Source organism: Lepus europaeus, chromosome 12, assembly GCF_033115175.1.
Source record: "Lepus europaeus isolate LE1 chromosome 12, mLepTim1.pri, whole genome shotgun sequence".
NCBI lineage: Eukaryota > Metazoa > Chordata > Mammalia > Lagomorpha > Leporidae > Lepus > Lepus europaeus.
Window position 1 is genome coordinate 36,778,880 of NC_084838.1, and position 26,855 is coordinate 36,805,734.

A 26,855-nucleotide genomic window follows, 5' to 3' on the forward strand; every position below is an offset into this window, starting at 1 on the left:
ACAGCCAAAGGTGGACTCACGCTGCCCCGTCTTCCTCCTGCAGGTGACCATAGCTGATGACTACTCGGATCCTTTCGATGCCAAGAATGATCTCAAGAACAAAGCAGGAAAGGGGGAGAGTGCCGGCTACATGGAGCCCTACGAGGCCCAGAGGATCATGACAGGTAAGCCAAGCCTCGGGTTCAGAGACCCACAGAGAAGAGAGTGGGAGGACCCTCCTGGGCCCTCCTACCCAGCCACAGCCAGGGAAACCTTGTGCTTTCATGGTGATGGCTGGGCAGTGCTGTCTTAAATCTTCCCACACGTTGACCTGCTGTGTTTCACCTGCGTCAGGAAAATACTGCAGGGCACAGTGAAAGGCCAGATACGAGAGCACCTGCCGTGCACAGTCACCCAAAGGCAGCCACTGAGAAGCCGATGGAGAGAGGAGGGAGAAAGTGCTACCAGCAATTTCTGACTGCAGAAAGAGGGAGCATTTGAGATAGAAACTTTACTTGGAGCTTCCTAACAGCCACGGTGAAAGGTGGACCGGGCTAGGCCGCCTGCTTTCGTTGCCTGATCCAAGGGGCCTGCCAGATCTTTGGCAGAGACGGAATTATCCTTGCCTGCATACCCAGAAATCCTCGTCTGGGGAGCCGGAAGCCCTGTTGAGAACCCTGGTGTTCCTAGTGGGTTTTCAGGGGACACGGAGACCCCCTTGTGGCAGGTGTCCTGGTCAGGCCTCGATAACCAAGCCTTGTCACAGCAGTCGTGTGTGGGGTCCAGAGGAGTGTGGCTGAGGACGCAGCACCCTGTGGTTCCAGCCAGGAGGAGGGACAATTGTTGCCCCTTCTTCACAAACACAGCAGGGGTGGGAAGACAAGTGCAGGAAGAGGAGCCCCCACACGATGGGGAAGGGGGCTGTCAGCTGCGTCGGATGACCCCTCTGACCGTCTCCAGGCAGGTGGCCAGGACCAGGCTGGGAGCTCCCCTGGGCCCGGAGGCCCTTGAATCAGGGCCCTGTGTGTCTGGGGACTCACGATGCAGGTGCCTGTTTTTGTGGTCCTCCTATTGTTTGGTGCTGGGTCTGTGAACGCTTTCTCTTGATTCCTCTTGAATTAGGAGAAGGCGGGGAGAGGAAGTGACCCGGAATGCTTGCTCAGCGTGCCCTGGGCCTGTGCTGACCATTAGCTCACAGGGCTGTGCGGACTCTGAGGGACGACTGGTAAGGGGTCTGGGTGTGAGTCTAGCCTCTGCCTCTAGGACTCTCAGCCTCGTGCTCCCTGTGGACACTGAGACAGGAAACAGGTGACCACAGGGCCTTAGGCCACCCTTGCTGAGGGCTGGCTTTATCTCATCTCCCTAATTCCTGCTGGTGAGGCAGACTCTGCAGAGTGTGCGTTGGGGCAGAGCCTGGGGTCCCCAGGGAGGGCCGTCTGCTGTCCTCCAGTGACTCAGGTCCCCTGATGGATGCTCAGGACCTGCAGTAACCTGGCCCCCTCCACTGAGTGATCCAGGCGGGGGCTCCAGCCTGGTCAGTCTTGCTTCCTGCAGGCCTTGCCTAGGACTCTGGGACACTGTGGCACCGTCAGCATGTCAGGACACTGAGGGATCTTGGAGATCATCTAGACCCAACAGCATCATTTTACAGATGGGAAAACTGAGGCTAGGGCAGGTGAGAGACTTGCCAAAGACACACCCTGAGTTGGGGGCCAAACGCCAGCAGCGGCCTGTGCTGCCCAGGGTAGACTTCAGGGTGGTGCTGAGGTCTCCCAGACACAAGGACATGGCAGGAGGGACTGCCCCTGCCTGGCACCTTGAGGACCTGGAGGAGGAGCTCCTCGGCTGGGTGGCATCATCCTGGGGGACTTGGGCCTTTGGTGGGGGCATACCTCATGGGCAGGTGCAAGGCAGGCAGTGGGATTTCCCCAGGACGCCCATGAAGACCTTGTTCTGTCTGCACAGAGCAGCCTCCAAGTTGCCACTTAGCACGTTTCTCCTGGCCTGGAGGCTGTGCCAAGCGCACCCACATTTTTTGCTTTTCAGGGCATAGGTGATTAAACAGGGTATTTTCTGGTTATAAGGTCCCCACCGGAGCTCCCTGAGACTGGAATTCTTTGTGTGTGCTGTTACCACTATGACGGATGGCAGGGTAGACACAGGCCAGGGTGAGCCATCAGCCCAGCAGTGTTCCAGGGAGGGAAGCTCAGTGTTCCAGGGAGAGAGAGTGTGGTGCTGGTGACACCATGGAGCACACAAGTGAGAGTTGACCTTTCTAAAGTGACCCCTGTGGGGTGATGCTGCATTGGGGTGGGGTGGGGTGGCCTGTGTGTGCGCGTGTGTGACTTAGGTACAGGGTGGCCTTTGCATAATGCAGACCGTGCCTGGGACAGGAACCCGTGCAGAGGGACTCAGGCTGGGGCTGAGCAGATCTGAAATGGCCACTTGTCCCCTCCATGGCCTGCGGGCCACAGTTACCCCTGCAGAGCAGAGGTCTTAAGCTGGGCCATCAGTAGCACTTCTAGCTGCTTCTGGCTACTCAGCAGCCATTCGACCTTGGTGGTGTACCCTTGTGTGTCTGGTGTCACGCTGGGTGGAACGGCACCAATAGAGGTAGCTGCCGAATTCCTGCATAGCTGCTGGTGTCAATTCTCATTGGGTCCTCACCAGCCTGCACCCTGTGGAGTGTAGGAGTCCCAATTTGCCAAGGAGAGACTGGGGCACAGCGAGGTTAAGTAAGCAGCCCAAGGCAGCCCAGCTGCACAGATGTTGGATTGACTTTCGAGGCCCTATTTGTTTGGTGTTTGATGTTTATTTAATTTCCAGTTTTTATTGGAAAGATATTTTTTCTGTCTGCTGGTTTATTCCTCAAGTGCCCACCATAGCCAGGGCCTGGGCCAGGCCAAAGTCAGGAGCCAGAAACTTCATCTAGCTCTCCCACATGGGTGGCAAGGACCATGGTACCTGACCCGCCGTCTGCTGCCTCCCAGGGTGTGCATTATCAGGAAACTGGAATCAAAAGCAGGGCTGGGACTGGGATGCAGTCACAGGATGTGGGATGCAGGCCTCCCAAACAGCATCTTCTGCACCTCTCTGGAAGCCTGTGCCCGAGGTCCTGTCGTAAGCAGAGTACAAGATGTGCCATCTGGACCCCAGCACTGCTGACCTGGGTTCTGTGTAACTGACAAGGCTTTATGTCCCTTGGCTCCATGCAGTGGTAGTGGGGAGCACTTGAGCCATCATCTGCTGCCTCCCCAGGATGCATCAGCAGGAAGTGGGATCAGAAGCAGAGTAGCTGGGACTGGAACCAGGCACTCTGATATGGGATACGGGCATCCCAATCAGAGGCTTACGCCCCTGTGCCACAGCACCCACTCCTTCCCTGAGTCTGGGTCCCAGGAGGAAGGTGCCCAGATGCCTAGGGACCTGGTGACACAGTAGGAAGGGTACCAGACCCTAGCCAGGCCAAGTTTTCTGTCCATTCTCCACGAGGCCCTCTGGGATGCACTGGGTCATCATAAGGGCTCCAGGCCAGCCTCCATGTCGGAGGCTGGACCAAGTAACCAGGGCAGATAACCACCACCACATCTCACTCCAGGAACATCCTGAGGCAGGGAGACAGGCCTGGACCTGCAGCGGTCAGGAGCTGGTGCGCTGAGATGGGCAGGTGCCTCCCCAGGAGCCGGAGGAGGGAATGACAGCCTCCACTTTGGGCCATCCAAGTGGGGACGCTGGGAGAGCTGGGCCGGGCAGTCTGGGCAGAGGAGGAGCCCGAGCAAGGGCGTGAACAGGAGTGTCAGGAGATGAGGCCTTGGGCCGGGAGCACGTAGAGACTGGCTGGGATCATGGAGCCCGAGTTAGCTGAAAGGCGTAGGGTAGTTCTGCAGCCAAGATCCGCCCCACCACGGGCCTGCTGCCCCAGGAAGGTGACGGTCACTAGCTTGTGTGGTGGGCTTCCCTGGGTGCCGGGGACCATGGCAGAGACACAGCAGGGACTGCCCATGGATCAGCTCATCCAATCACAGCAGCCTGGCATTTCACACATATGAAACCTTCACCACACCCATTTCACAGAAGAGAATGCCAAGTCCCAGCACTGGGACCAGGCAGCCCCCACGTCCGTCCTGTGCTCCCAGAGGGTCTGCCGACAGAACTGGAAAATTGCCAGCTCCCAGCACCCCCTTCTCAGGGGTGGCTGCCCCCACCCCCTCCCCAGCATCCCTGATAAACCCGTTCCCAGTGTCATCTCACAGGATGACTCACTCAAGCACCCACTGAAAGTGTTTTCACGTAATTTTTAATATGTGAGCAATTACACATTAAAAAGTCCTTAGCATGTTTTTATTATTAAATCAACTTTATGGCATAATAAGAGGAAATGAAAAGACCGTCACCTTGCGCAGGGCTCTGCTGCCTGGACGTGGCTGTCTCCCTGGCCTGTGGCTCGCCTTCTGCCCTTTGCAGTCGGGGCCAGGCTCCGATTCTCCAGAGAAGACGGGATGACCTTTCGTGACTTCTCGTCCTCCAGCGTGGTCTCCCTGGGGGCAGCAGGCTTTCTGAGAGCGCTGTGGTGTGTGCTGTGTTAAAGACTGTTCCAGCTGTGGCCTCTGAGCATCGGGAGAAAGGAGACAGGACATGGTGGGGGGGGGGGGGGGGTTGCTGGCTTTGGCTGTGCCCCTGGCCTGCTGTGGGACCCCGGGGAAGGTCGTGTCCCCTCCCTGGGCTTGCGCTCCCTCAGCCGTAGCATCGGATTCTGCCTTCTTCCCTGGCGGTCCTGAGCACTCAAGGAGGTAGCAGATCTGGGGTGACTTTGGGGCCCTGCTGCTGTGGTCACAGTGGCCTTCTCCAGCTGCTCTTGGCAGGAGAGACCCTTTGCCCCCCACCCACGTCTTGCTGGGTTATGAGAAAGAGCTGGCCCCGACCCCCTCCCAGGGGCACGCATGCTGCCCCCTCCACTGTCAGGACAGCCAAGCCCTCCTGTCCTCCAGTTCTGGACTAAGTTAGGCCCCTGCAGGTCAACAGGGGCCTCTCGGAGGAGGGGGTCTTCGAGGCTTGGCCCAGGGTCGGGGGCTGTCTGACCCTGAGATTTCGGCCTCCTACCGTGTTTGCTGTCTCTGCAACACTGCTCTCCTGGTGGCTGGGGAAGCGACGGGCTTCCTGTATTGGGCCCCTACGTTCAGTCCTTTCCCAGTGCAGCCCGGCAGTGCCCTGGACTCTGCTCCCAGCGCGTCCCTGTGTGCAGCTCTGCGCCCTGAAATGTCCCCAGTCCCGGCCTGGTGACTTTCCTGTGGCCCTGCTGCCGCTCACCCTCAGCAGGCCCCCACGTGTGCCCCTCCCTGGCCGGCCTTCTCCCAGGTGGCCACTGGCTTCAGCCTGTCCTGGCGGGCATAGCGCTTCCCCAGCTGGTGGGTGACAGGATGGAACTGTCCTTTCCTCCCAGAGCAGGGTGTGTGCCAATCAAGGTCATGCAGCAGCAAGCTGCAAAGCTGGGGCTCCAGGCAGGCGGGAGGTTCAGTCCTGGACCATGCAGAGTGCCCCGACTGGTCTGTCATTTACCAGAACCACTTACCCACTGGGCAGGAAGGAGATGATCAAGTGTAAATAGATCTCACATTAGTCACTGATGACTTTCCTCCTCACACACCCAGCCCAGCAGTGCTCACCTGCTGAGCTGCTGGGCGGGGCGTGTTGGCTGTGCTCTGGGAACGGCTTCCTAATCGCTCACCTCTCCTCTTGGACACTCAGTGCTGAGCACATTTCAGGGAGGTCGCGGCAGACCCCGGAACAGGCCCGGGAAGCCATCATTGGTAGCACACCAGCCCTGGGCCCTGGGTCCCTGCCCTGCGGGTGTCCCCACCACCACATGGGGGAGGTGCACTGGGGCCCCGGGGCAGCACTCAGTGCCTGCAGTTGTGTCGAACACGACAAAGGAACACAGTAGTGAAGTGGGAAACCTGGTCTGGGATGGCACCGTTCTGGTTGCCTCAAGACCAGAGTGAGCTGGGCCAGCAAAGCCAAACTTGACATTGTGGACTCTGCAACCTTTCCAGCGAGGCCTTCCCTGTCGCCTTCTTGGCTTGATCTTGATCCTTAGCACTTAGCACTTAACATTGTTTGCTCTGTCTCACTCGCATTTCATCCTGCGCATAGTTGGTCTCACCCCTGAAATGTGGGTGTCACGGGGCAGAGATGTCTGTTTTGTTCCTGGCGCAGTACCTGGCACTCAGGAGGTGCACAGTGATTATCGGTTGAGTGAACGCGTGCATTAATTCACTCTGAGGACCCAGGACAGGACTACAGAGGGCAGGAGCCCCAAAACCTCCTAGCCTGCCCCCAAAAGCACCAGATCTGGAAGGTCCAAGTTCAGCCGCTTCTTAAATGCATGGGGCTGGGGGACGGAGCTGGCTTTGTGCCCAGGCTGGGAGCTGGGAGACCTGCGGTGCCTTCCGCCCAGTTCTGTCTCCACAGCCTCTGGACCACGTGGGGATGGAGGGATCGAACTTCTTGCCCCCTTCCTGCCTGGGCTGAGAGCTTACTGGAGGAAGGGCAGGTCTCAACCCATCTTCCCTTCTCCCCTGGCCCCGTAAATGAGTTATAGGTGTGCAAGGCTGTACGGGGAAGAAATGTAAAACATGGAAACAGGCGATGAGCAAATACCATAAACGACGTCCATCTGCTGAGACCCGCTTGCTTGAAGGAGCAGGGCCTGGGTCTGGGGGGAAGGGCGGTGCCTTCGTTCCTGGTGGATGTTGGTGAGCACCTGCTGTGTGCAGCACTAGGCTGGCTCTGGGCTTCATCAGTGAACGCAGCCCCTGTTCTCCTGGAGCTTGCACACCAAGGGGCAGGGTTGCCACCCCCTGATTCCCATCAGATCTTTTCCCAGATGCTGGGGAACCCAGGAGACCAAAGCCTGCAAGTCAGGGGCTTTCTCAAAGTCAAGGGCAGAGTGGAGACCTGGCTGCTGGGCCCTGGCCACCTTCAGGAGGTCGGCTGGTCTCAGTGCTGCCTTTGGGGATGAGCGCTTGTTCCTCTGTTCTTGGCCTCAGTGGGAGAGCCCAGACCCTAAAGGTTGCAGGATTTTCTCTGTGCTGCTGGCGCCTGGCCGATGGGTGTTGAGGGCCCAGGGTGGTGATCGGGTCCTGCAGACCACTGTCGGTTAAGGGCCGAGACCCCCACAGATTGCACCCTGAGCCCTTCCTCCTCCTTGGCAGCTGGAAGAGAAGGGGGCTGTAGAGTAGAACACAAGGTGGACATAAAGGGATGGGATGTGGGATAGAAGTGCCCACCTGCACCCCTGTCCCTGCCCAGCCCCGCACATCCGGATCCCAGGGAAAGCAGAAGATCTGAAGGTGCAGAAGCCGATGGAAACTCTGTCCCGAAATAGGCCCGGAGCCCCAGTGGACCCTGGCACAGCTCCTGGCCCTGTGTCAGGCAGGGTGTGGAGACAGTCAGGAGTCATGCAGTGCAGGGATGGGATGCGGTCAGGAAGTTGTTGAGGACGATGCATCCGCCTGGGTGTGTGGGGCGGATTAGTGCCGCAAGGAGCAGGAGGCAGGGAGACTGGTTCTGTGGCCGTGACAGTCATCTAGGCCAGAGGGCTGAGGCTGGAGCCGAGGCAGGGGCTGCGGGGGACTGCGGGCACCTGGGGTGCAGTGCCCGAGGAGAGGGAGCGGCTGGGTGGTGCTGCAGCGGGGAGCCGGGAGTGTCAGCTACCTGGCTGAGACGTGGAAGGAAGGCTCCTGGAGGAGTCACTGAGCTCACAGGTGGGCGCCTCTGCAGGGCCTGGGGCAGATTTGGGTACATTCGTGAGTTAGAACCAGGTCAGGGGCGGGACAGGATGGGAGAGTACCCTTCGTGCCCACGAGCCTGGGAGCTGCTGGTCGGGGGAGAGTGGCTGCTTTGCAGGGCAGGCGAAGGGGGCCGCCGGTCCCACCCTTCAGAAGTCTGCAGGAGATGCAGTGATTCACCCCACACCCTCTTATTTGGCTAATTAATTAGTACCCTCCTCTGAGGCTCAGGCTGGCCTTCTAGAAGCTTACAGAGATGACAGAGCCCTGTATTTAAAGGGTGCTTTTTATGGATTAGGCCAGCAGTCTCCCCGAGGCAAAAGCAGGTGCGATTGTTTCCATTTTGCAGGTGAGAGGGCTGAGTCATGGTGATGGATAGGCACTCTGCCCGTTGCGGGGACCCTTCTCCCTGTGGGTCACTGCCTGGTGGGGACACTTGGGAGGGGTGCTGAGGAGGCTCCAGTCTGTGTCCCTTTTTTCAGTCGGAAGTATTTCTTGCAGAAACTGGGCTAAGGTTCCGACTGGGTGGTCCCAGCTGAGGCTGGGCTGGGGTCCCGTGCTCAGGGCGACATAGGGGAGTTAGGAAAGGGCAGAGGGAGTGTGTCGGGGCCAGGACCTCAGAGCTGTGGACAGAGGTCGGGGGCCAGGCTTTGGGTGCAAAGTCTCTGTTGCAGGCAGAACTCAGCAAGTGCCTCAGGTCTTCACAGGTCCCTCATGCTGCCTTTCGGGCCGTTTTAGAAGCTGGCGGCGTGAATGTAGATAAGTGAGAGGCCGCCTCTCCTCTGGCCCTTCCTGCAGGACACGGGCTGGTCATATCGCCAGGCCTCCGAAAACATACGGGAGGCGGGCTGGGCTCCTGGGGCAAGCTTCCCTGGTGCTGCTGTCCTCCTCGCCACCCTGTCCCCCGCCTTGGTGCCTGCTGACACAGCACTTGCCACGTGCCCTGGTCACTTATCTGCTGGAGCCGGAGGCCCTGGCGGTCGGGATCACGGGGCAGGCAGGGACTCTGCCCTCAAGACTGTCAGCACCCAGGGTTTGAGGGATGGGCCTGGGAAGAACACCCCCTCCTCTGAACCTGCTGGCTTTGAAGACTCTCCCACCCTTGCCCTTGGATCTTGAGTCCCCCTCCCTGATGCCGTCCCACACCCGCTGGCCTGTGGCTCTGGGGAAGGTGGGGGGGGCACCCCTTCTCGCTGCTAGGCCTCAGGTCTCCGTGTGGGCCCTGGCACGCCACTCTCATCGCCCTGCCTGACGTCCCACCCCACACTGGGGCTGCTTTCATGTCTCTGCGCTCTCCTTGTTGGTCTCCCTTGGGCACTGGAGCCTGAGCCTGAGCCCTTGTCATCCTCACGGGAGCATCCCTCGCCATGCCTTTCCCCAGCCAGATCTGGACCGCCTCTGGCCTCCGCCTGAGCCCTGCAGGCCCCTCCCCATGCAGCCTGCGGCCCGTGCCCTCTGTCCTGTCCTGGGGGGTCAGCCAGGCTCCAGCTTGCTTCCTCCCTGACCCGCCTTCTCTGCAGATGCCCACGGTCCTGGAGTCAGAACAGACCCGAGAGTCTGCTCAGGAGGTGCTGATCCCAGGCCCCTGTGCCCTCCTGCCCTCACTGCTGCCCTCTCCAGGTTTCCTTTTCACCTGGGAGAACACAGGAGCAGAGACTTGAGCAACTGTGCAGGGCCACCAGGGAGCCCCCGGGCAGCCTGAGAGCTGTGTCCCCAAGGCCAGGCAGGAAAGTGGTTCCTGGAGTGGGGCTGGGCCTGTGCAAATGGGAGACAGGGTCCAGCTGGGTGGGCCACGGGGCCAGCAGGGGCCACCCCCGCCACGACCCCCCAGCCTGCAGGCCTGAGAACAGCTGGCAGGTGACAGCACCCGCCTCCTTGACCATGCTGTTTCCCACTGGTGTGGGTCAAGCTGCTTCTGCCCAGAAGATCTTTGCTGAGGAAGGGAATCTGGAGCCATGGTTGGAGATGGGCACTGGGGTGCGTAGGACACTTGGGAACAGTGTCAGAGTCAGACAGGGTAGAGGAACGACTGCCCCAAATTCTATCCCTACTCTTCGGGGTGAAGCTCCAGAGGGGACTCTGTGGAGTGTCTGTGGAGCCCCTGCTGTTCTGGGCGCTGGGCGTTAGGGTTGGGAGATGGTGCCTTCCTGGGGCCTGCCGTGCACTTGGTGGGGTTCAGGGATGTCCTGTGTGGGCAGACAGTCCCGCTCTCCTGTAACTGGGTTGCAGAGTGTGGGCTCCACGGGCTTGGTTAGGGGCGGACGTTGGTCAGAGCAGCCCACTTCCTCTGGCGCTCAGTGAAAGGCACAGCCCAAGCCCAGGCTTTTAGAGTAGAGTTGGAAAAGATGGCTGAGGGTCTGGTCCCGAAACAGAACCCCAGGGGGTCCCTGTGCTCTGCTGCAGGGGCTTCAGAATGGTGCAACGCACCCAGCCAGGACGGGCTTGGTTAAGCCACTGGCCTGCCCAGCCCTGTGTCACTCCCTCTGCCCAGCATGGGCCATGCAGCAGGCTGCCACACACTGCGAGCTTCGTCCTTGCACCAAGCCTCCGAGGAGACTTGGCGATGCTTGCGTTGTTTTCATAATTTACATCCAGGAACTAGGAGGATGGATTGGCTTGTTATTAATATACTCAGCCTGCTGACCCTGGACTTGGAACTGATTTTCATCTAGACCAGGAGGTGTCGTAAATCCCCAGGGTTCTTGGTGCCGGCATAAAGCTCCTAGCCGCCTGTTGGACCCCGGCCCCATGCTCTGGACTTGGGTCCCCGGCAATCACAGAAGTGTGGGGTCTCTCAGGTTCGGGCCAGCGTGGACCCCCTTTAAGACCCACAGGCCTCGCTTTTCCTCCCGGGAACTTGACACCGCGTCCTGGTGCTGCAGTCAAGTCTACGGTCTTGTTTTTGGCTGGCTTTGACCGGAGCTGTCCCTGATGCTGGTGGGAAAGCCTGCACGTGGGTCTTCAGGCCTGTCCTGTCCATGGAAATGTTCCCTCGTAAGGTGAGCGTTTTAGTGCCAGGCTCGACCGCACAGCTTGTCTGATCAACCTCTTGTTTTCCAGGCAGAGAAACTGACGGCTGGGGCAGGGCTGCCAGCGCTGCCCCAGCCCAGGGTCACCACGGTGCTTCCACATACTCCTGCAGCCATATCACCTATGACCCACAGGTGACTTCTCTCCAGCATGGGTGCCTCGGTCTTTGCAGTAGGCGAGGCCCTGAGAGTTGTCACCTCTGCCCAGTCCTGGGGGAGTGTGGCATGCCCCCCCTTCCCTTGCAGTAGCCGGTCTGGGTCCTCCTGTCTGCAGAGGGTGACGGTCGTCCCCTCTGTCGGGCATAAGAGGCCATGAGGAAAGCATCCTTGCTTGGGAAGCCTGTGTGGGGTTGGAGATTCCTCGTGAATCTTGTCAGGGTAGTTGGGCTTGCTCTCATTTCCCCCAGGACCTGGACTTCAGTTCCTTGCGTGGGGTTATTGCTATTCACGTTTGCGTTTATTTCTCCTCTCACGGACTGCAAAGCACTCTCTTAGACATTATCTCATCTCATCCTCAGAATAACCCTGGAGGCGGCGCTTGCTCGTCTCCTGTTTAACACAGAGAAACTGAAAGCCAGAGACTGCAGGGTCAGTGAGCCAGGGTCTCTCTCTGCTGTTTATGCTGGTCCTATCCCCTGCCCCTGTCTTTGATGAACTCAAGCCTGCACACCAGGCCAGGTCCTGCCGGGCGGGATCAGGGTGCAGCAGTCACTTACCACCACCCCTGCCTTCCTGAGCTCGGGGGCTGGGGACCCAGAGACAGGAAGCACGTGGTCTCTTCTCCTCCCTCCTCTTCATCTCTCTTGACCTCCTGTCTGCAGGGGCCTCCATGGATAAGTGCGGGGCAACTGCTCAGCTGAGTGCGTGAGTCAGTGTCCTGGGGCAGGGGCTGCTGGGAGAGAGAAGCCCTGGCCTCCGCGCCAGACAGCCTCTTTCCCACTCTGGGGGGCTGCCTGTGGTCCCAGTGGCCCCGGCACCCGGCCTCACCCTGCCGCGAGGCAAATGTGCAGAGGATGCAGCTCCAGGAGGGTCCGACCCAGCCTGCCTGAATAGGCTTCCAGGTCAAAGCATATGAAGGCAATGGCCCGGACAAGCCACCTTCGGCTGAAGGTCAGAAGTGTCCGGGCACACTCCAGCCCCCAGAGAGCCTCGTATGTTTTCCCACTTTGGGTGAGGAAGGCTCTCTCGTGTCTGGAGAGAGCCTGGGTTTGCCACTAGACGTAGAGCTTTAATTACCATCTTTAATTACACGACGGTGCCTCTGCCAGGGAGCTGTGCTGGGTGATCAGCTAGCTCTTCTCTGCTGGCGAGGCTGGTCCCGCCCCGTCCACCTAGAAGAGGCCTCACGCGAGCACACTCACCTCCCAGTGCAGCTCGGCATCCCCTGCCCAGGGGGTCTGCCTCCTCTGGATCGCAGGGACCAGCCAGGCAGAAGCCACGCCAGCGCTTTCCTACCTGCTGCAAAAAATGAATGCCCACTGCCTCTGGGCTGAGCTGGTCTCGAAAACCAAGGAAAGAACAAGCCTTTTCCTGATGCTACAAAAGAAAAGAAAAAGCCAGCGCGGAACTGCGTCCCCATGCTCCTGCTGTTACCACGCTGAGCACTGGTCCTGCAGGCAGGTGGGCCATTCCGTGTGCCATGCTAGCCACGTGATACAGGTGGGAGATGAGGGCTCGGAGAGGTGAAGGGACTTGCCCAAAGTCAGACAGAGCGCAGCCCTCTGTGTCTGCAGGCCAGCTTTATGAGCTCCCTCACCCCCAACTTACCCTGGCAGGGGCTCACCCATTTTGGAGGACAAGGTGCCAGTCCCCTATTAGGACTGCAGTGAGGGCCAGGGTAACATGCACATAATATGGCAGCAGTGAGGGCCACCTCTGCAGATTTTGGAGGCCAGATCACACCAGCATCCACAGTGGACTGGATGGGTGAGCCTGGCACTGCAGACAGAAGCAGCCCACCTGGCCTGGGACAGGCCCCCTGGGGGAATCTGCACACAGTATAGAGGAGCGAAGACCCAGGCTGGCCGGCCAGGCTCGCTGCCCTAACTAACCCTGGGCCAGGCTGAAGGGCAGACCATCCTGACGACCCTGATCCTTCTGTGTCAGCTTGTACTGTGGTCACAGGGGGACAAGGGCAAGGTAGGTAGACAGTGGTGAATTGCTGATTCCCAGGCCCTGCCCTTGGTCCTAGGGCTGGCGGCCCATGGCCAGAGAGCTCCTGCTCCAACAGAGGGCCCCAGCCCGGGGTCTCCTGAAACTCCTGCATCTCTGCCTTGAGCAAGATCTGCCTATAGCATCTTCCCCAACATCCTCCCTCGCTGTCTTTTCTCTCTCTGTCCACTGCAGGCAGTGGACATCTGTTGTCTCCCTGCCATTCCCATCCAAGTCCTGGGAACCTGCCTGGGGCTGCGGAGAGTCCCAAAGCTGTGGGTCTCACCGCCAGGACCGGGTAAAATCTTTGAACGCCAGGTCGCGCGGAGCTGGGGGTGGAGGATGTGCAGGGGAAGGATGCTGAGTCGCAGCACTCAGGAGCTAATCCCAGCTCCTCCAAATCCTGCTGGGCCTCCGTTTTCCCCTCCCTAAAGTCAGGGCCTCCACCTGAAGGTGAGGCAGCACAGGCGCTTGCCTGTCCCAGGGGCGGCCCTGGGAGCAGTGAGACACACTGGACGCTCAGATCCTGCTACGCTCAGGGTCACCCCAGACAAAAGCCTCCCATGCACTGCGTGTCAGGCTTGCTGCTGTCTCCTGGGAGCCTTTGTTCATTTGTCCCTGGCTGCCAGCAGACATCGCTCCGGGTGTGACATCTGGTGTCGGCTGCCTCCACTCAGCGCCCCGGAAGCCTGTTTGCGAGCTGCAGTCACGCCGGCCTCCCAGGGGGATGTCTTTCCACAGAAGCCCGCTTCCAAATGAGGCCTAATTTCACCATGCCTACTTAAAGGATAATTTTGTGTGTACTTTTCAAGGGCTGTCATTTCCATGTGCATCATTAGAGGAAAGATGAGCAGCTCCTGGTGCCCATGCCAGTGTCTTCCCCTGCCTTCCACCCCTGCAGGGGAGCAGGGGAGCAGGGGAAGGCCTTGGGGGGAGGCGACAGCCCAGCAGGAGAGGCCTGAGAGCTGCCTCCCCGGATTCTGGATCCTGGATCCCGCCCTTGCTCTGGCCCCTGATGAGCTTCCCAGGCCTGGGGGATCAGGTTACCTTCCTGCTCAGACCTTAGCTTTGTCCCTTAGATCCACATGCACGCTTCCCGAGCCTCCCTCCAGCCCCCTCCCACACCCGCTTCTCCCCCAGGGCCCACCCTCTGTCCTGTGCCTTGGGTCCCTGGAGCCCAGCCCGGAGGGGTGGGGTTGGGGGGGAAGGTACGCAGGAATGGAAATGGCCTTTCCTGCTCCCTTTGATGGGAGTCTGGGGGCTGCAGATGTGATAACCAGCTGGCCCAGGGCTCTCTGTGGGAGATGAGCAAACGCCTAGGATTTGGGGACTTTGAGCATGTGCTGTGATGGGCTTGCAGTCAGGCTACATGGCAGCATTTGTCTGGCGGGGGCAGACCCTGAGCCTCCAGGGTATCTGCAGTTGCGGGATGGTTACAGGTCATGGAGCCCTTTGTGGTCAGGAAGCCCAGGTGACAGGAGGGCAGTCGGGCTGAGGACCACGTTAGGCCTTGGCCCTGGAGCCTCCCCTGCAGCCCACTGCTAGAATCTGGTGCCTTAGAATTGCGATTCAGAGAGCTCGGGCAGGAAAGTTCTACATCGTCGTCCTGTGTCCCTTTATGAGAAGGCAGGGGGTGGGGTGGGGTGGGGTGCTGCTGTGGGCGGGCAGCAGCTGTGCTGCGGCAGATTGACCAGCACCCGGCCGCGGACTCTGCGGAAGAAACGCAGCCATGCTCCGGCCCAACCCATCTCAGGGCCCCAAGGCCCTGTTGTCCCTTCTCCCACTTGCCCTTGTCACACAACACACTGGGAAGCTGCTGTCCACCCTGGACACCTGTTGTTTGCCAGACAGGCCAGCTGGCCTCAAGGAGAGGGAGGAGGCTGTGTCGGCCTTCGTGTTCTCGAGGGGCGAGGCTGCAGGCGTGGCCCGAGGGGCAGCAGGATAGCCTGGAAAGTCAGCCACAAGAAGAGAGGATTGGGGGGCGGCACAGGGGGTAGCAGTGCCTCAGGAGAGGTTTGTCCATTTGGTGGTCCTTTTGCACCCCCTGTGCTGGGCCCCCAGGCATTGGACGTAAATGAGACCCAGGCTACAGTGGGAAGCGGACATGGATCCAGGTTGGGCACCTGGACTTCACTTCACGGGATGAGGACTGAAAGGGATGTTACGACTGCACAGGTTCGGAGGGAAGAGGAGGCTGGGAAAGGAGCCGAGCCCCGGGGTGGGGGAAGGGGCCTTCCCTGCAGAGGCCTGAGCTGAGTCTGGGGTCACACCCACTGTCTCAGAGCTGCTGGGCTGAGTCCTGGGGGTCACGCGGGACGGACTGTGAGGGGGAGAGATGGCCAGAGGGCCGCAGGGACCAGGGGGCACACGCACCTGGGCGGCTTCACAGGCTGCTTTCACCCCACAGAGGGTCTGGGGCTTCATCCAGAGGCCGGTCCGTCAGCTGCTCTTCCCCGAATCCGATGATTGAGCTGGAGGGACTCCTGCTGATAATGAGGCAGGCTCCGAGGACCACTTGAGACACACAGATTTATCCCTTAGAGCCTCTGCTCTCAAAAACCCGGGTCAAGAAAATGAATCCAGGATAAGAAATTGAAGACACGAAGTCTTAGGGCAGCGAGAGCCAGCACTGGCAATGGCTCAAGGTTAATGGGCACATGACTCCGACAGCAGCACCAGCCTTGGGTACCGGAGGACAGGATCCCCCGCCCCCGCCCCTACCCCAGGTGGTTAAGGACAGCACCTGAAGGAGCTGAGAGCTAAGCCTGGACTTCAAGGCCCTTGGGGGTTGAAAAGAGGAGCTGCTGGCGGGTGGGGAGCAGGCCTTGACCTTGGCCGGACGCCTGCACATCAGCAGACCCTGAATCCGCCCAGCGTTCGGGAGGTGGGGCGGCTGGTGTGGTGCAGACAAGGTCTGTAGGCTCCTGCCTAGGCGTCAGCTGTTGGGAAGCACTTCTGTATCTGAGTACTGCCCTCAGACCAACAGCGCAGGTCCATGCGGACTGAACACCCACATCCAGGATCCCAGGACCCCACCTGGGCATGAGCCTCGGACCCGGGTTAAGGACCCTCTGTTCGAGGGCCAGGCAGGCTTCATGGGAGCCCCAGGCAAGTATGAGGCCTGTGATCCAGACAGGAAACTTAGAAAGCTGACACTGGGTGTGAGGAAGAGGCGGGGTTCAGGTCCCCTTCAAAATGAGATGCCCGGTCACATCTGTGGACAGGTAGCCTGGCGGCTTCCCCAGAGGCTGCCCTCCCTGGGCTCCCACCTACAGACCGCAGCTCCCTGTGCACACGCAGAGTGGCTTGGCCGCTTTTCAAAACATCCATTTCGGGTTGTCCGCCGCAGAGGAGAATCTCCATCAGCTCCCCGCTCTGCGCCCCTGTACGTCTGATTTTAAACAGCAGGAGCTTCCTGGCAAGCCTGGTTAAGAGGAATTAGTTGCAAATGAAACCCCCAGGAAGCAGAGTGATTTGACCTGTTCTGTGGAATCCTTGGACGGGAGCCAGTGGATGTTGAAAGACATCTGTCTAAGCTGACAGTGATTTGGGCCTCAGACTCACTGATCTGAAGCCATTGCTTCTGGCAGGCTGAAGGGGGCAGGGCGGAGGGTCCCGAGGACATCCACCTTCGTCTCGGATGGGGAGGAGAGACGGGCCACTTGCCAGCTCCTCCTTGGCATGTAGTGAGGGCCCCTGCGGGTGCCCGTGGCTTTCCTGGATAAGCTTGTCCTCCTACTGTTGCGGACCCCTTCTCTCTGCTCCCCAGCCCCCAGCACCTCCTGCTACGGATGTACGTGATACTGTCAGTGAGGAAGCGCACAGGGCAGGCGCCTTCCCCTGCATGGTGGACATTCCAGCGGGGCCCCTGAGGACCTGTCATCCCCCAGGCTGGGGGCGCCCTGTGACCGCTGCCTGCAGATGAGCCGCCGGCCCTGGGCCACAGCTGGCAGCAAGACTAGGAAAAGTGGAGCCTCCCTGTCGTCGGCAGCGGCGGGCAGGTGCCTGAAATACCAGGCCCAGCGGCCAGCGAGTCTGCCCAGCAGAGGAGTTTGAGGATTCCTCGGGAGGGTGTGGCGGGTGGGGCTCCCCTGGGGAGGCACCTCGCCTCCTTGTCTCAGCAGGAAGAGGGTGAGCCAGAGCCCCCTATGGTCATGTGGCCTCTGGCTGGCGCCTCCCTCTTGTCGGGGGGACATGGGCGAGATCTGAAGTGCGTGGCGGTGTGGCGGCAGCTGTGATGTGACAGCTGCTGCTGTCCCTTCTTATGTCCTCCCTACCCGGTCCTGAGTGGGGCAGTTTGGCAGCGTCCACTCAGCTGTCACCCGTGTCGGTGTTGTAGGCTCCCGGCTGCTGCTGCTGGAAATGCAAGCAGATGAGTTAGTCAATGTAACACTCTAGAAAAAAAAAAAAATTTCCCATCCCGCTGGGAGCAACGACATCACAATAAAACACAAAGCTCTCGCGGGTGGTATAAAAACTGGTCCCACAAAGCCTTCTTGCAACCTTGTTACAGAGTACTCGGGCCACATATCAAAACTGCTGAATCCCGAGGTGAACAGGGATGCACCCGAAGGCACCGTGCAAGGCCGCGATCACGGCTCCGTTCTGGTGGAGGCGCGCCGATTGGCTGGTGGCTCATTGGTCCCAGATGTGAGCCAGAACTCGGGCTCTGCTCTGCGCACGTGTGTGTGGATTCCCCTCTTAATGGGGAACATGTGCATGCGGAGTTATGGTTTACAAGCCTCTCGTCTAACCTTCGCCTGGCTCAATTTTATAACAGCCCCATGAAGCTGCTGTTAATGTTCTCTCCGAACCACAGCACAGGCTGCCGAGGCTCCCCTGGGGCCAGTCACTCCCTGAGCACCACGCTGGGAAGTGGCAGAACTCAATCCCTCTTCTCTCAGTCTCATGCTTACGGGTGTGGGTCCATGCCTGGGACCCAAGGAGAAGGAATAAACGTTTTTGAATTGCATTTGCTTTATTCCAGTGTGCTCAAGGTTGGGTGAGGGGTGGGGCGAGAGAGGGTAATATTTGCTCTTCCTTTGTTCCTCACTGGGGCCTACTGACACCACGGAGCTGTTGGGGAGTAGGGAGCCCAGAGAGGTTGGAGGAGTTGCTGGGTCACCCAGCTCGGTGGCCAGGTGACCCTGAGCCTTTCTCCTCTCTCATACTATGGTGTTGCTACAACTGTACGTAGCTATGAAGTGTAACAATTGAAGGAGCAGTGTGGAAAAGGAGGATTTCCGTCCCGTTGAAGGTGCAGAAGCTGCAAGGGGGAAGGGGAGCTGCCTGGCACCCACTGGGAAGAGTGGGCCAAGCTCCTGGCTCCCAGCCCCTGCCCCACAGGTCCCCTGCGCTTCAGACAAGCCTCGTGTTCTGAGTTTTCCTTGGGTTTTTGAGCCGACGTGAGCTTCCTAGTTGGATGAGAACCCTAAATTCCAGAATACGGTCAGACCCTCTCCACCACGCCAGACTGCAATCCCAGGCTCCTGTCTGAGATTCCTCACTTCTCATCCATGAGTCCACATTTGTGCCGCTGGTTATTTTGGGGTGGGCACTTCATCTTTTCCGTCTTGTACCACTTTGGTTTCCCTGCCTCGCTGGGGTTATATTTTCTGTCTAGCAGTCGCGCTGGAGCTGCCGTATTTTTAGCTTGGTTCGTTTTTCTTCCTGTGATTTCCCTGCACACCCATGCATGCTCCCCATCTCACGCTCCCCCAGTTCTCGCCCGCTGGGTCACGAGACTTCGGAAGGGGAGTCCAGCCCTCACCTGGTGCCGGGAGGAAGGAAGGGGAAGAGTCAGTGCGTCTTGAGGAGCTTTGCCATTTCATTAAGGTCTCCACTCTCTGTCGGCTGAGACACTCCCGTGTGTGTACCTTCTGGGCCTCCTTGCAGGGAAAACCCTCCTACCAGGGTGGGCTGGGGGCTCTGAGCACGATTTACGTGTACCTGTACCTACTTGCACACTGATGCCCCGGTGGCTGTCGCTGGCACCCATAGCTTTCGACTCTTCAGGAGCCGGTAGGGGATACTTGGCTGGCAGACCCGTGGCCGATAGACTGACTGGGCTGGTGTCCTTGGGGTTCTATGTATGGTGGCTGGGCAGCAGTGAGAATCAGCCTAAAGCCCTAGGAACATGACTTGCCCAGCCCCCAAAACTGGAATAAAGGTGGTGAGTGGGGGAGATACATGCCCCTGCTCCCCTCTCGGCAGCCCCCTGGAGCCCCTGCACTGAAGCCAGAGCCTCTTTAGCCTGGTGGCCCGTGTGCGGCTGACATGCCTGAGTGGTTTTAGGCTGTGAGTTCTCTAGGGCAGGGACCAGGTTTATTGATGGGCGAGCAGCTGAAGAATGAACGGGGGGGGGGGGGGGGGTGTTGACCCAGCCCTTCCTCTCCCCCTCTAGCCAGGGTCAGGACCCTCGCTCCGTCTCTAGAAGCATGGGCAGCCTCTGCCGGTGCCAGGCTGCGGGTATGAGCTTGTCTGGCTGCAGGTAATCCCCTCTGATCTGCCCGTGGTCTCCACCTGTGTCATCCCCGAGTGTTGCCACCCCAAAAGGCATCTACTTGGTTATCATCCATCTGAGGGTGGGTTTTGGCCCAGGGCTTGCTGACCAGGGTCAGATGGCAGGGATTGCCTTGACATGTGGCTTACAAGAAAAGGCATCAAGCCCGAGAGAGGAGGGGACCTTTGCAGTGATACACTGGGTCCCAGGAAGCAGTGACGCCGGTCCTCATGGCTGCGTCTCAGGGAAGCGTTCATCCAGCTCCTCCGTGGGTCCTGAAGATGCTTTGCCTCTATCATAATTAAAATGTGCATCTCAGATTTAGAAGCCAAGATGTAGTTTGTCCTGAACTTTGTTTTCTAAACTTAAAATGTGTAGGCGTCATCACAGAGGCAGAAGCCGTCACTCTAACGGTGGGAACAGAGGTGGGTGAGGGAGCATCCCGGCCCCCAGCATGCAGCCACGAGGACAGCGGGCAGGGCCACTCCTCACTGTGCCTGTGGCCTCTCCCCTTCCTGTCTCAGCCCCGGTTTCTTCATCCATCCCTGGGTAATGCGATACTCCTGGCATGGTGCCCGGCTCGCTCAACAAGTGCCGTCACCAGCAGTTATAATACTAAAAAGATTGGTCTGCGTGCGCCACGTTTGCAACTTCCTTTTACACACTTACTTAATTATCCCATTAAAAAATATGTACCGCCGAACAAGCATTCAGCACACAGAGGGAGGGGAACGGGAGCTCCGCCCCCAGCCGCAGTGAGTTTCTGTGTCTTTTAGGCCTTCACTCATTTGCTTACAGACACACACATCCCTCCGTACCCAGATACACACTTCTTGTCTACGTAAATCGGGGGTGGGGAGCCTTTTTCCCGCCAAGGGCCATGTGGATATTTGGAACATCATTCAGCTTGGAAATGAGCCTGCTACAGGTTTGTTGAATGTCAGGTCCTAGCTGTGGTCGCCTTGGCAGGGCCAGACCAGATAGTTGCACAGGCTTTGCGTAGCCCACAGGCTGGACGATCCCCACTGCCAGCATAAACACTGTCCTGCCAAGCGCTGTCCTTGCCATGGCTCCCGTGCAAGGCCATTGTTTCTTTGGGATGGTGCCCTGATGTGGCTGGGGCCCAGAGTGCTCCATCATCCATCGCAAACATCCCTGCGCGTTTACTTCTACACGTGGGCCCGGGTACGGCTGCGGAATAGGTTTCTAGAAGCAGAACTTCCAGCCGTATGGTATTTAATTTTTATTCAGTCTGCTGACTTTACCTCTGGAAAGGCTGTTGCCAACTTATGCTCCCTCCAGCAGGGTGGGTACAGTGCCCTTCCAGAGGGCACACTATTTGAAAAAGCCAGGGTTTACTGAGCCTCTGGGGAGCCAGGTTCTGCATGAGGAATCCAGGAGCTGTGTCAAGGTGGGTTGCACTTGAACTTGACCCTCGGAAGCTGGGATGGGGGACAGGAGCTGAGCATGCATAATTACCAGAAAGTGGTAGAGAAGCCTCGAAGCCCCGGGCTGAGGGAGCTGTCACCGCTGACATCAGGTGGGGAGGAGATGCCGCTGACGGTGTTGGATTTGTCTCTAAGCCCCTGCCCCACCTGTGTGGCATACCGTGGGACTTCGGTACTTGGTGTCCCAAAGAGGGACTTGCATCCGTGGAGCGGACGGCGTTGTCTCGGGCTGGGGCCCCGGGGAGGGGAGCCAGGGGACGAGACCACTACTGAGAAAGAGTTGTCCTGGCTGGGAGCCTCAGAGTGCCCCTGCTCAGTGTTCCGGAAGGTGATGACCCCTCTCGTGCCAAATCCCGTGCCTTCAGGATGCCTTCCTAGGGCCTGTGCTCCCCAGCAGAGGCCTCTGTTCTCCAGAACTTTCCTTCCACGTGATTCTCGGGGTGGTAGTGTGGAGGGGCCATCTGACAGCTGGTGATGGTAACTGTGGACACAGGCAGCCCTCAGGGCCCCGTTTGCTGCGTCCTTGGGTCACCTTCCCCACTCCTCTTTAAAACCAACCGCAAATACCGTGGGGCACGGGGGCGGGGGTTCATGCTGTGACAGTGGGGCTAGAGAGCCGGGGGGAGTCGGATGGTGAGGCACCCGCTCTGCGACTGTGCCAATCCTCGCCCGTGGCTTTGGCCAGGACCCTGGATTCTGAGCGTTCCCTGTCTTTCCCCTGGTGAGTACAGAGACTGGTGCTGCCTGCCGGGAGCCACCTGCAGTCAGAACCAAAGGATGTGAGGGTTTTATGGGCCAGGAGGTGCAGCCTTGCTGCTAGTCTTTCTCGTTAAATTTCGGTGGGACCTTGGCACGTGGGGCTCCTGCTGAAGTCCCTGGGCTCGCCGTGGCCTTGCTGCTGTCAGGTCTCCTGGGAGTGGACTTGCAGGTCCTTCTTGGAGGACTGCTGAGCAGCTGGGGTCAGGAGGAAGAGTGACAGTCATCCCTGCCTTGTGATAAAGGGGTCTCCTCATAGCGGTTTTCCTCTTCTGTGTTGATCCAGTCTCTGCAGAAACCCTTCCTTCCTTCCTTCCTTCCTTCCTTCCGTCCTTCCGTCCTTCCGTCCTTCCGTCCTTCCTTCTTCCCTCCCTCCCTCCCTTTCTCCCTCCCTCCCTCCCTCTTTTTCTCTCTTCCTCTCTCTCTTTTTCTCTTTCTCTCTCTCTCTCTTTCTTTCAAGTCAGAATTACACAGAGAGACTCTTCCATCTGCTGGTTCACTCCCCAGTTGGCCGCAACGACAGGAGCTGCACCAATCCAAAGCCAGAAGCCAGGAGCTTCCTCTGGGCCTCCCAGTTTTTTTTCCCACAGGTCACTCGTCTTTAATGTAGTGCATTCGTAGAAAAAGGCAGCTTCCGTTCCCAGGCGTGTGCTCGTCCTCGGGATTTATATCATGATTTAGAAGATGCAGACATTATTGCCTAAATATTATTCTATACATTTCCATCAGTGTTCAGGAAAACACTTCCAACTGCCACTGAATTTACACCATAATTACTGGGTTACAGCTTTAGCTCGCTGGCAATTTTGGAAGCAATATATATATATGTATATATATATGTATATATATATATATATATTTTTTTTTTTTACAAACAAAATGGACAGTGAGAGAGAGAGAGACAGAGAGAAAGGTCTTCCTTTTTCCATTGGTTCACCCTCCAATGGCCGCCGTGGCCAGCACGCTGTGGCCGGCGCATCGCACTGATCCAAAGCCAGGAGCCAGGTGCTTCTCCTGGTCTCCCATGCGGGTGCAGGGCCCAAGCACCTGGGCTATCCTCCACTGCCTTCCCGGGCCACAGCAGAGAGCTGGCCTGGAAGAGGGGCAACCGGGACAGAATCCGGTGCCCTGACCAGGACTAGAACCCGGGATGCTGGCGCTGAAGGTGGAGGATTAGCCTATTGAGCCGCGGCGCCGGCCGGAAGCAATATTTTTAAAAGCTATGGATGTCCCTGATATCCACTTAAACCGGACCCCGTTCAGAGACAGTCTTGGCAGCTTGCACACCTCCATTTCCCACTGCACGAGGTTCTCTGCGTGCCCATCGCCGTGGACACAGAAGAACAAGAAGCGCTCCCCCTGCTCATAGTCGCAGCTGTTGGCGTCCAGCACTTTGCGGATCTCCCGCATCATGTTGCTGGGGTCCATGGAGCTGGTGGTCTTCATGCTCCAGGTGAAGCGCAGGGAGCGAGGTTTTGATTCTTTGTTCTTGTCCTTTTGCTCAGCAGATACGTTGTGACTCCTTGTGAGTTTTGAAGTTAATTTACTAAAAAGGTTAGTGGAGCCTCGGTTTCGAGTCTGGGACAATGGTGCGGCTTCATGGGACAGGCTGGGTGAGGCAGGTGGGCCATTGTATGTTGCAGTTTACCGCTCCTGGGGCTGGCCGTGGAAAGTGCTGCGGGTGGCAGTGCCTCTTGGGAAGCGGATTCAATCTGGATTGGCTGCACTGCTATTGCTGGGGTCCTCTGGTCAGGGATAGTGCTATTCTCTTTGCCATTCTGAATCACTGAGTGTCTATCAGCGTGGTTCTCTCACTGCAAACCTAAGTATTTCGCCATGTCATTCCACCAGGGCAATGTGTGCAGGGGCCCAAGGACTTGGGCCATCTTCCACTGCTTTCCCAGGCCATAGCAGAGAGCTGGATGGGAAGTAGAGCAGCCAGCACTCGAACGTGTGCCCATATGGGATGCCAGCACTACAGATGGCAGCTTTACCCGCTATGCCACAACGTTGGCCCCAAGGAACTGTTTCTTAAGGTGGGGAACAGACAAGCAGCCAGTTCAAGGACTCTGCATAGAGGCATGCAGAGGTTAGGGTTCTCCCGAGACCCAGGACAGCACGTGTGCATGTGTGTGTACATGCATGTGCATATACATACGTGTGTGTGTGTGTGTGTGTCTGAGTTAGGACTTGGCTCCAAGAATTATGGAAGCTGGTGAGTCCCGCCATGGGGAGGTGAGTTTGCAAGCTAAGACAAGGAGAGCCGTTTAGTTTCTAGACCCAATCTGAAGCCCTGAGAACCACAAGAGTCACAGTGTAGTTCCGGTCTAATGGCAGGAAGGAGGCCGCTATGCCAGTTCAGAGGCAGGCAGGGGAGTTCTCTTACCCGGGAGAGAAGACAGGGTGGGGCCCTACCTGCTTGGTTCTGTGCAGGCCTTCAGTGGATTGAGTGAGACCGACATGTGGTGGCAGGTGGGAGGCAATTTGCTTTGTTGTCTACCAGTGTAAACAGTGGCCTCACCTCAAAGCACCCTCAAGGAAACACCCACTGTAATGTTTGACCGAGTAGCTGGGTACCCCTTACGCCATCCCAGTTGATGCAGAAAACGAACCATCCTGGGTGTGGTTGTTTTGGAGAAGTTTGCGGCAGATGGCTAGGATGTCAGTGACAGCCATACGTGGGATGGGTGCTCTTGGAGAGGTCCCCTTCCTCCCTCACGAGCCGGCACCACAGCCCCATGTGTGACCATCCGTTCTTCAGAGAGACTCGAGGGACTGTGCTGTCAGAAGGGCCTCTGACATCATCTGGTCGGACCCCTCTCGCCTCCCCTGCAAGGCATCTCAGCACCAGTGTGTTGGGCAGTTCACCAAGGCCACAGGGCCAGTGAGCGGAGGACCAGCCTGGTCCCAGGCTGGCAGTCTCATCCTCAGGCTCCAGTAGGTTGAGGTTGTCTACAAGTCCCTGGGGGGCCTGGCTCCTCTCTTGAAGCAGTTCCAGAGGGAGGGAGGCCAGGCAGAGAGCTCGCCAGATATCAGCAAGTCACTTCTGCCAGGGCAGCTGCACTGGGCACAGGGCACGGTGCCAGCAGCACCCCCTTGGTGTGAACCAGTGGCTCTGTGGCCAGCCCCAGGTGTGCAGGTGGCAAGGGGGAGGGCAGGGTAGTGCCCAGGAGAGGTCCTGGTCCTGCCCTGGGAGGCGGGCCCCCGCACCTGCTGCCGCTGTGTAACCACTGACTCGGTGCCAGCAGGTGCAGGGGCCCAGCAGCCTGGTGGCCGCCCCTGTAAGCATCTAGAATGTGCTGACTCCATCTCTTATAGGCCGTCCTTTCTCAGGCTCTTTGCTTTCCTTCAAGAATGACCATGTCAGGACCTGCGTGTGGTCCTCGTAAGATAACCTCCCCCCACACACACACGCAAGATGACCCCGTGACCTTGCCAGATGAGCAGCGAGACAACAGAGGGGGCGTGGTTTGCCCGGCATCCCTCAACTCTCTGAAACTAGGTTCCTCCAGGGCTTGCTGCCCGCGCTGACCAGTGTAGGCGTCTGCACAGGTGAGGGCATGGGCCCTGGAGCCAGGCTGTCTGCTCCTGGCTCACTCCGCAGCCATCCTTACAATGCTGGCATCCTGGAGGTCCCACCTCATAAAGATGCTGTGAGAATTAAAAGAGCAGCTGGAGGCACTGCACATGGCCCCTGCCCCAGGTGCTCAGCTTGTCCCAGCTGAAGGCGTTGTGTCAGTCAGGTGGGGAGGGGCTCGTGTGTGTTGCGGGGGCTGGATGAGAACGCGCAGGTTGACTGGTTCTGCGTGAAAGCCAGCCCCTGAGGTGGGATCGCATTAGAGTGGGCGCCAGGAGCTTGCCATGCCCGGCAGGTTGGAAGGAGGCACGAGCGTAGGGCCAGCCTTGCACAGGCCGTGCCGTCAGTACCCGCACGGCTGGCTGTGTTTGCTGAGGCCCTGGCCTCTCTCTGCCACGTAGGGAGGTGGGCGATGTCCACCCTGGGGCTTCCGGTGCCAGCCTGGGCCACCCTGGCCGCTGCACCTCCTCCCCGTGGGAATGCCAGTGTCGCCATGTTTCAGGCTCTTTCTAAGAACGTCCTCTTCTCTGTAGAGCCCTGGGCGTCCTCGACCCACTTGTGGGAAGGGTGGAGGCCTGACAGGCCAGCTCCAGCATTATCAGCGGCCGGTGGCCATGCCCTGAGTTTCCTGCTGACTTCTAACAGGGCTGTGTGTGTGTGTGTGTGTGTAAGCAGAAACCTGATTACGAGTGCTGCTCCTCCTCCTCCAACATCCTGCCCTTGGCATCTGCATGGTTGGTCCCGGCATCCAGGCCTCACCTCCTTTGGGTGGCCACTCCCCTTTCCAGGCTTCAGGCCATATAAACTGCAAAAGCATTTTACTTAACCTCAGAAGCCCTCCAAGCCTCCCTCCCTCCACAGCCGCCCTGTGCTTGTCCTGCCTCGGTCACCTTTGTCCCCACCTCTCCTATCGGATATATTCTCCGCCCGAGTCTACCATTCGCTGTTTGTGACGCTACCAGGCTCCTCGGTGTTCCTGATCCTCGAGGGGGCTCCTTGTGTAAGGACTTGAGATCCTACGACTTGCCACCTCCTCCATGAGGTCTTTGTAAGTCCTTAGGACTGAATTTACTTTCTGCCTCCACCAAGCTGCTGGTGCATGTACACGTGATGATAGCCGAAGCCGTTACGCCCAGCATAGACTCTGCACCTGTCAGAGCCTCATTGTCTGCACTGAAGAATGCATTGTGTGTTAAATATCCTTTATCCAGAACAGGAGGGCCTTTTTCTATTCCATTCTGGAATATTTGCATACACACACACACACAGTGAGCTATCTTAGGGATGCTATCCTAGTCTAAACCTGAAATTTATGTATGTCTCATACACACCTTATACACACACCTGACGGTTATTTTACACAGTTTTTTTTTTTTTTTTTTTAATACACCTGCATTTTGGCTGTGTCCTGTCACATGAGGTCAGTGTTGAATTTTCCTCTCGTGGCCTCATGTCAGCACCCAGAAAGCTTCGAGTGTTGGAGCATTTAGGATTTCCACATTTGGGACGCTCACCTGCCTACCTCTTGTTGATGCGTCTCAGGGCTGAATAATTTCCTCCCAGTGCCCAGGGCAGCGCCTGGTCCTCCATGGCTCCTGTTGCTAACTCTGAGTTTATAGAGGCAGC

The 26,855-nt window shown here is 58.4% G+C and overlaps 1 protein-coding gene across 1 annotated transcript in view; it reads left to right on the forward strand.

Moving 5' to 3' along the window:
- Positions 1-26,855, forward strand: part of SHB (SH2 domain containing adaptor protein B) — a 123,300-nt gene that overhangs the window by 48,459 nt on the left and 47,986 nt on the right. Inside the window, 1 exon segment of the mRNA XM_062207920.1 lies at positions 44-164. Within this exon segment, the coding sequence (XP_062063904.1) occupies positions 44-164 (121 nt within the window).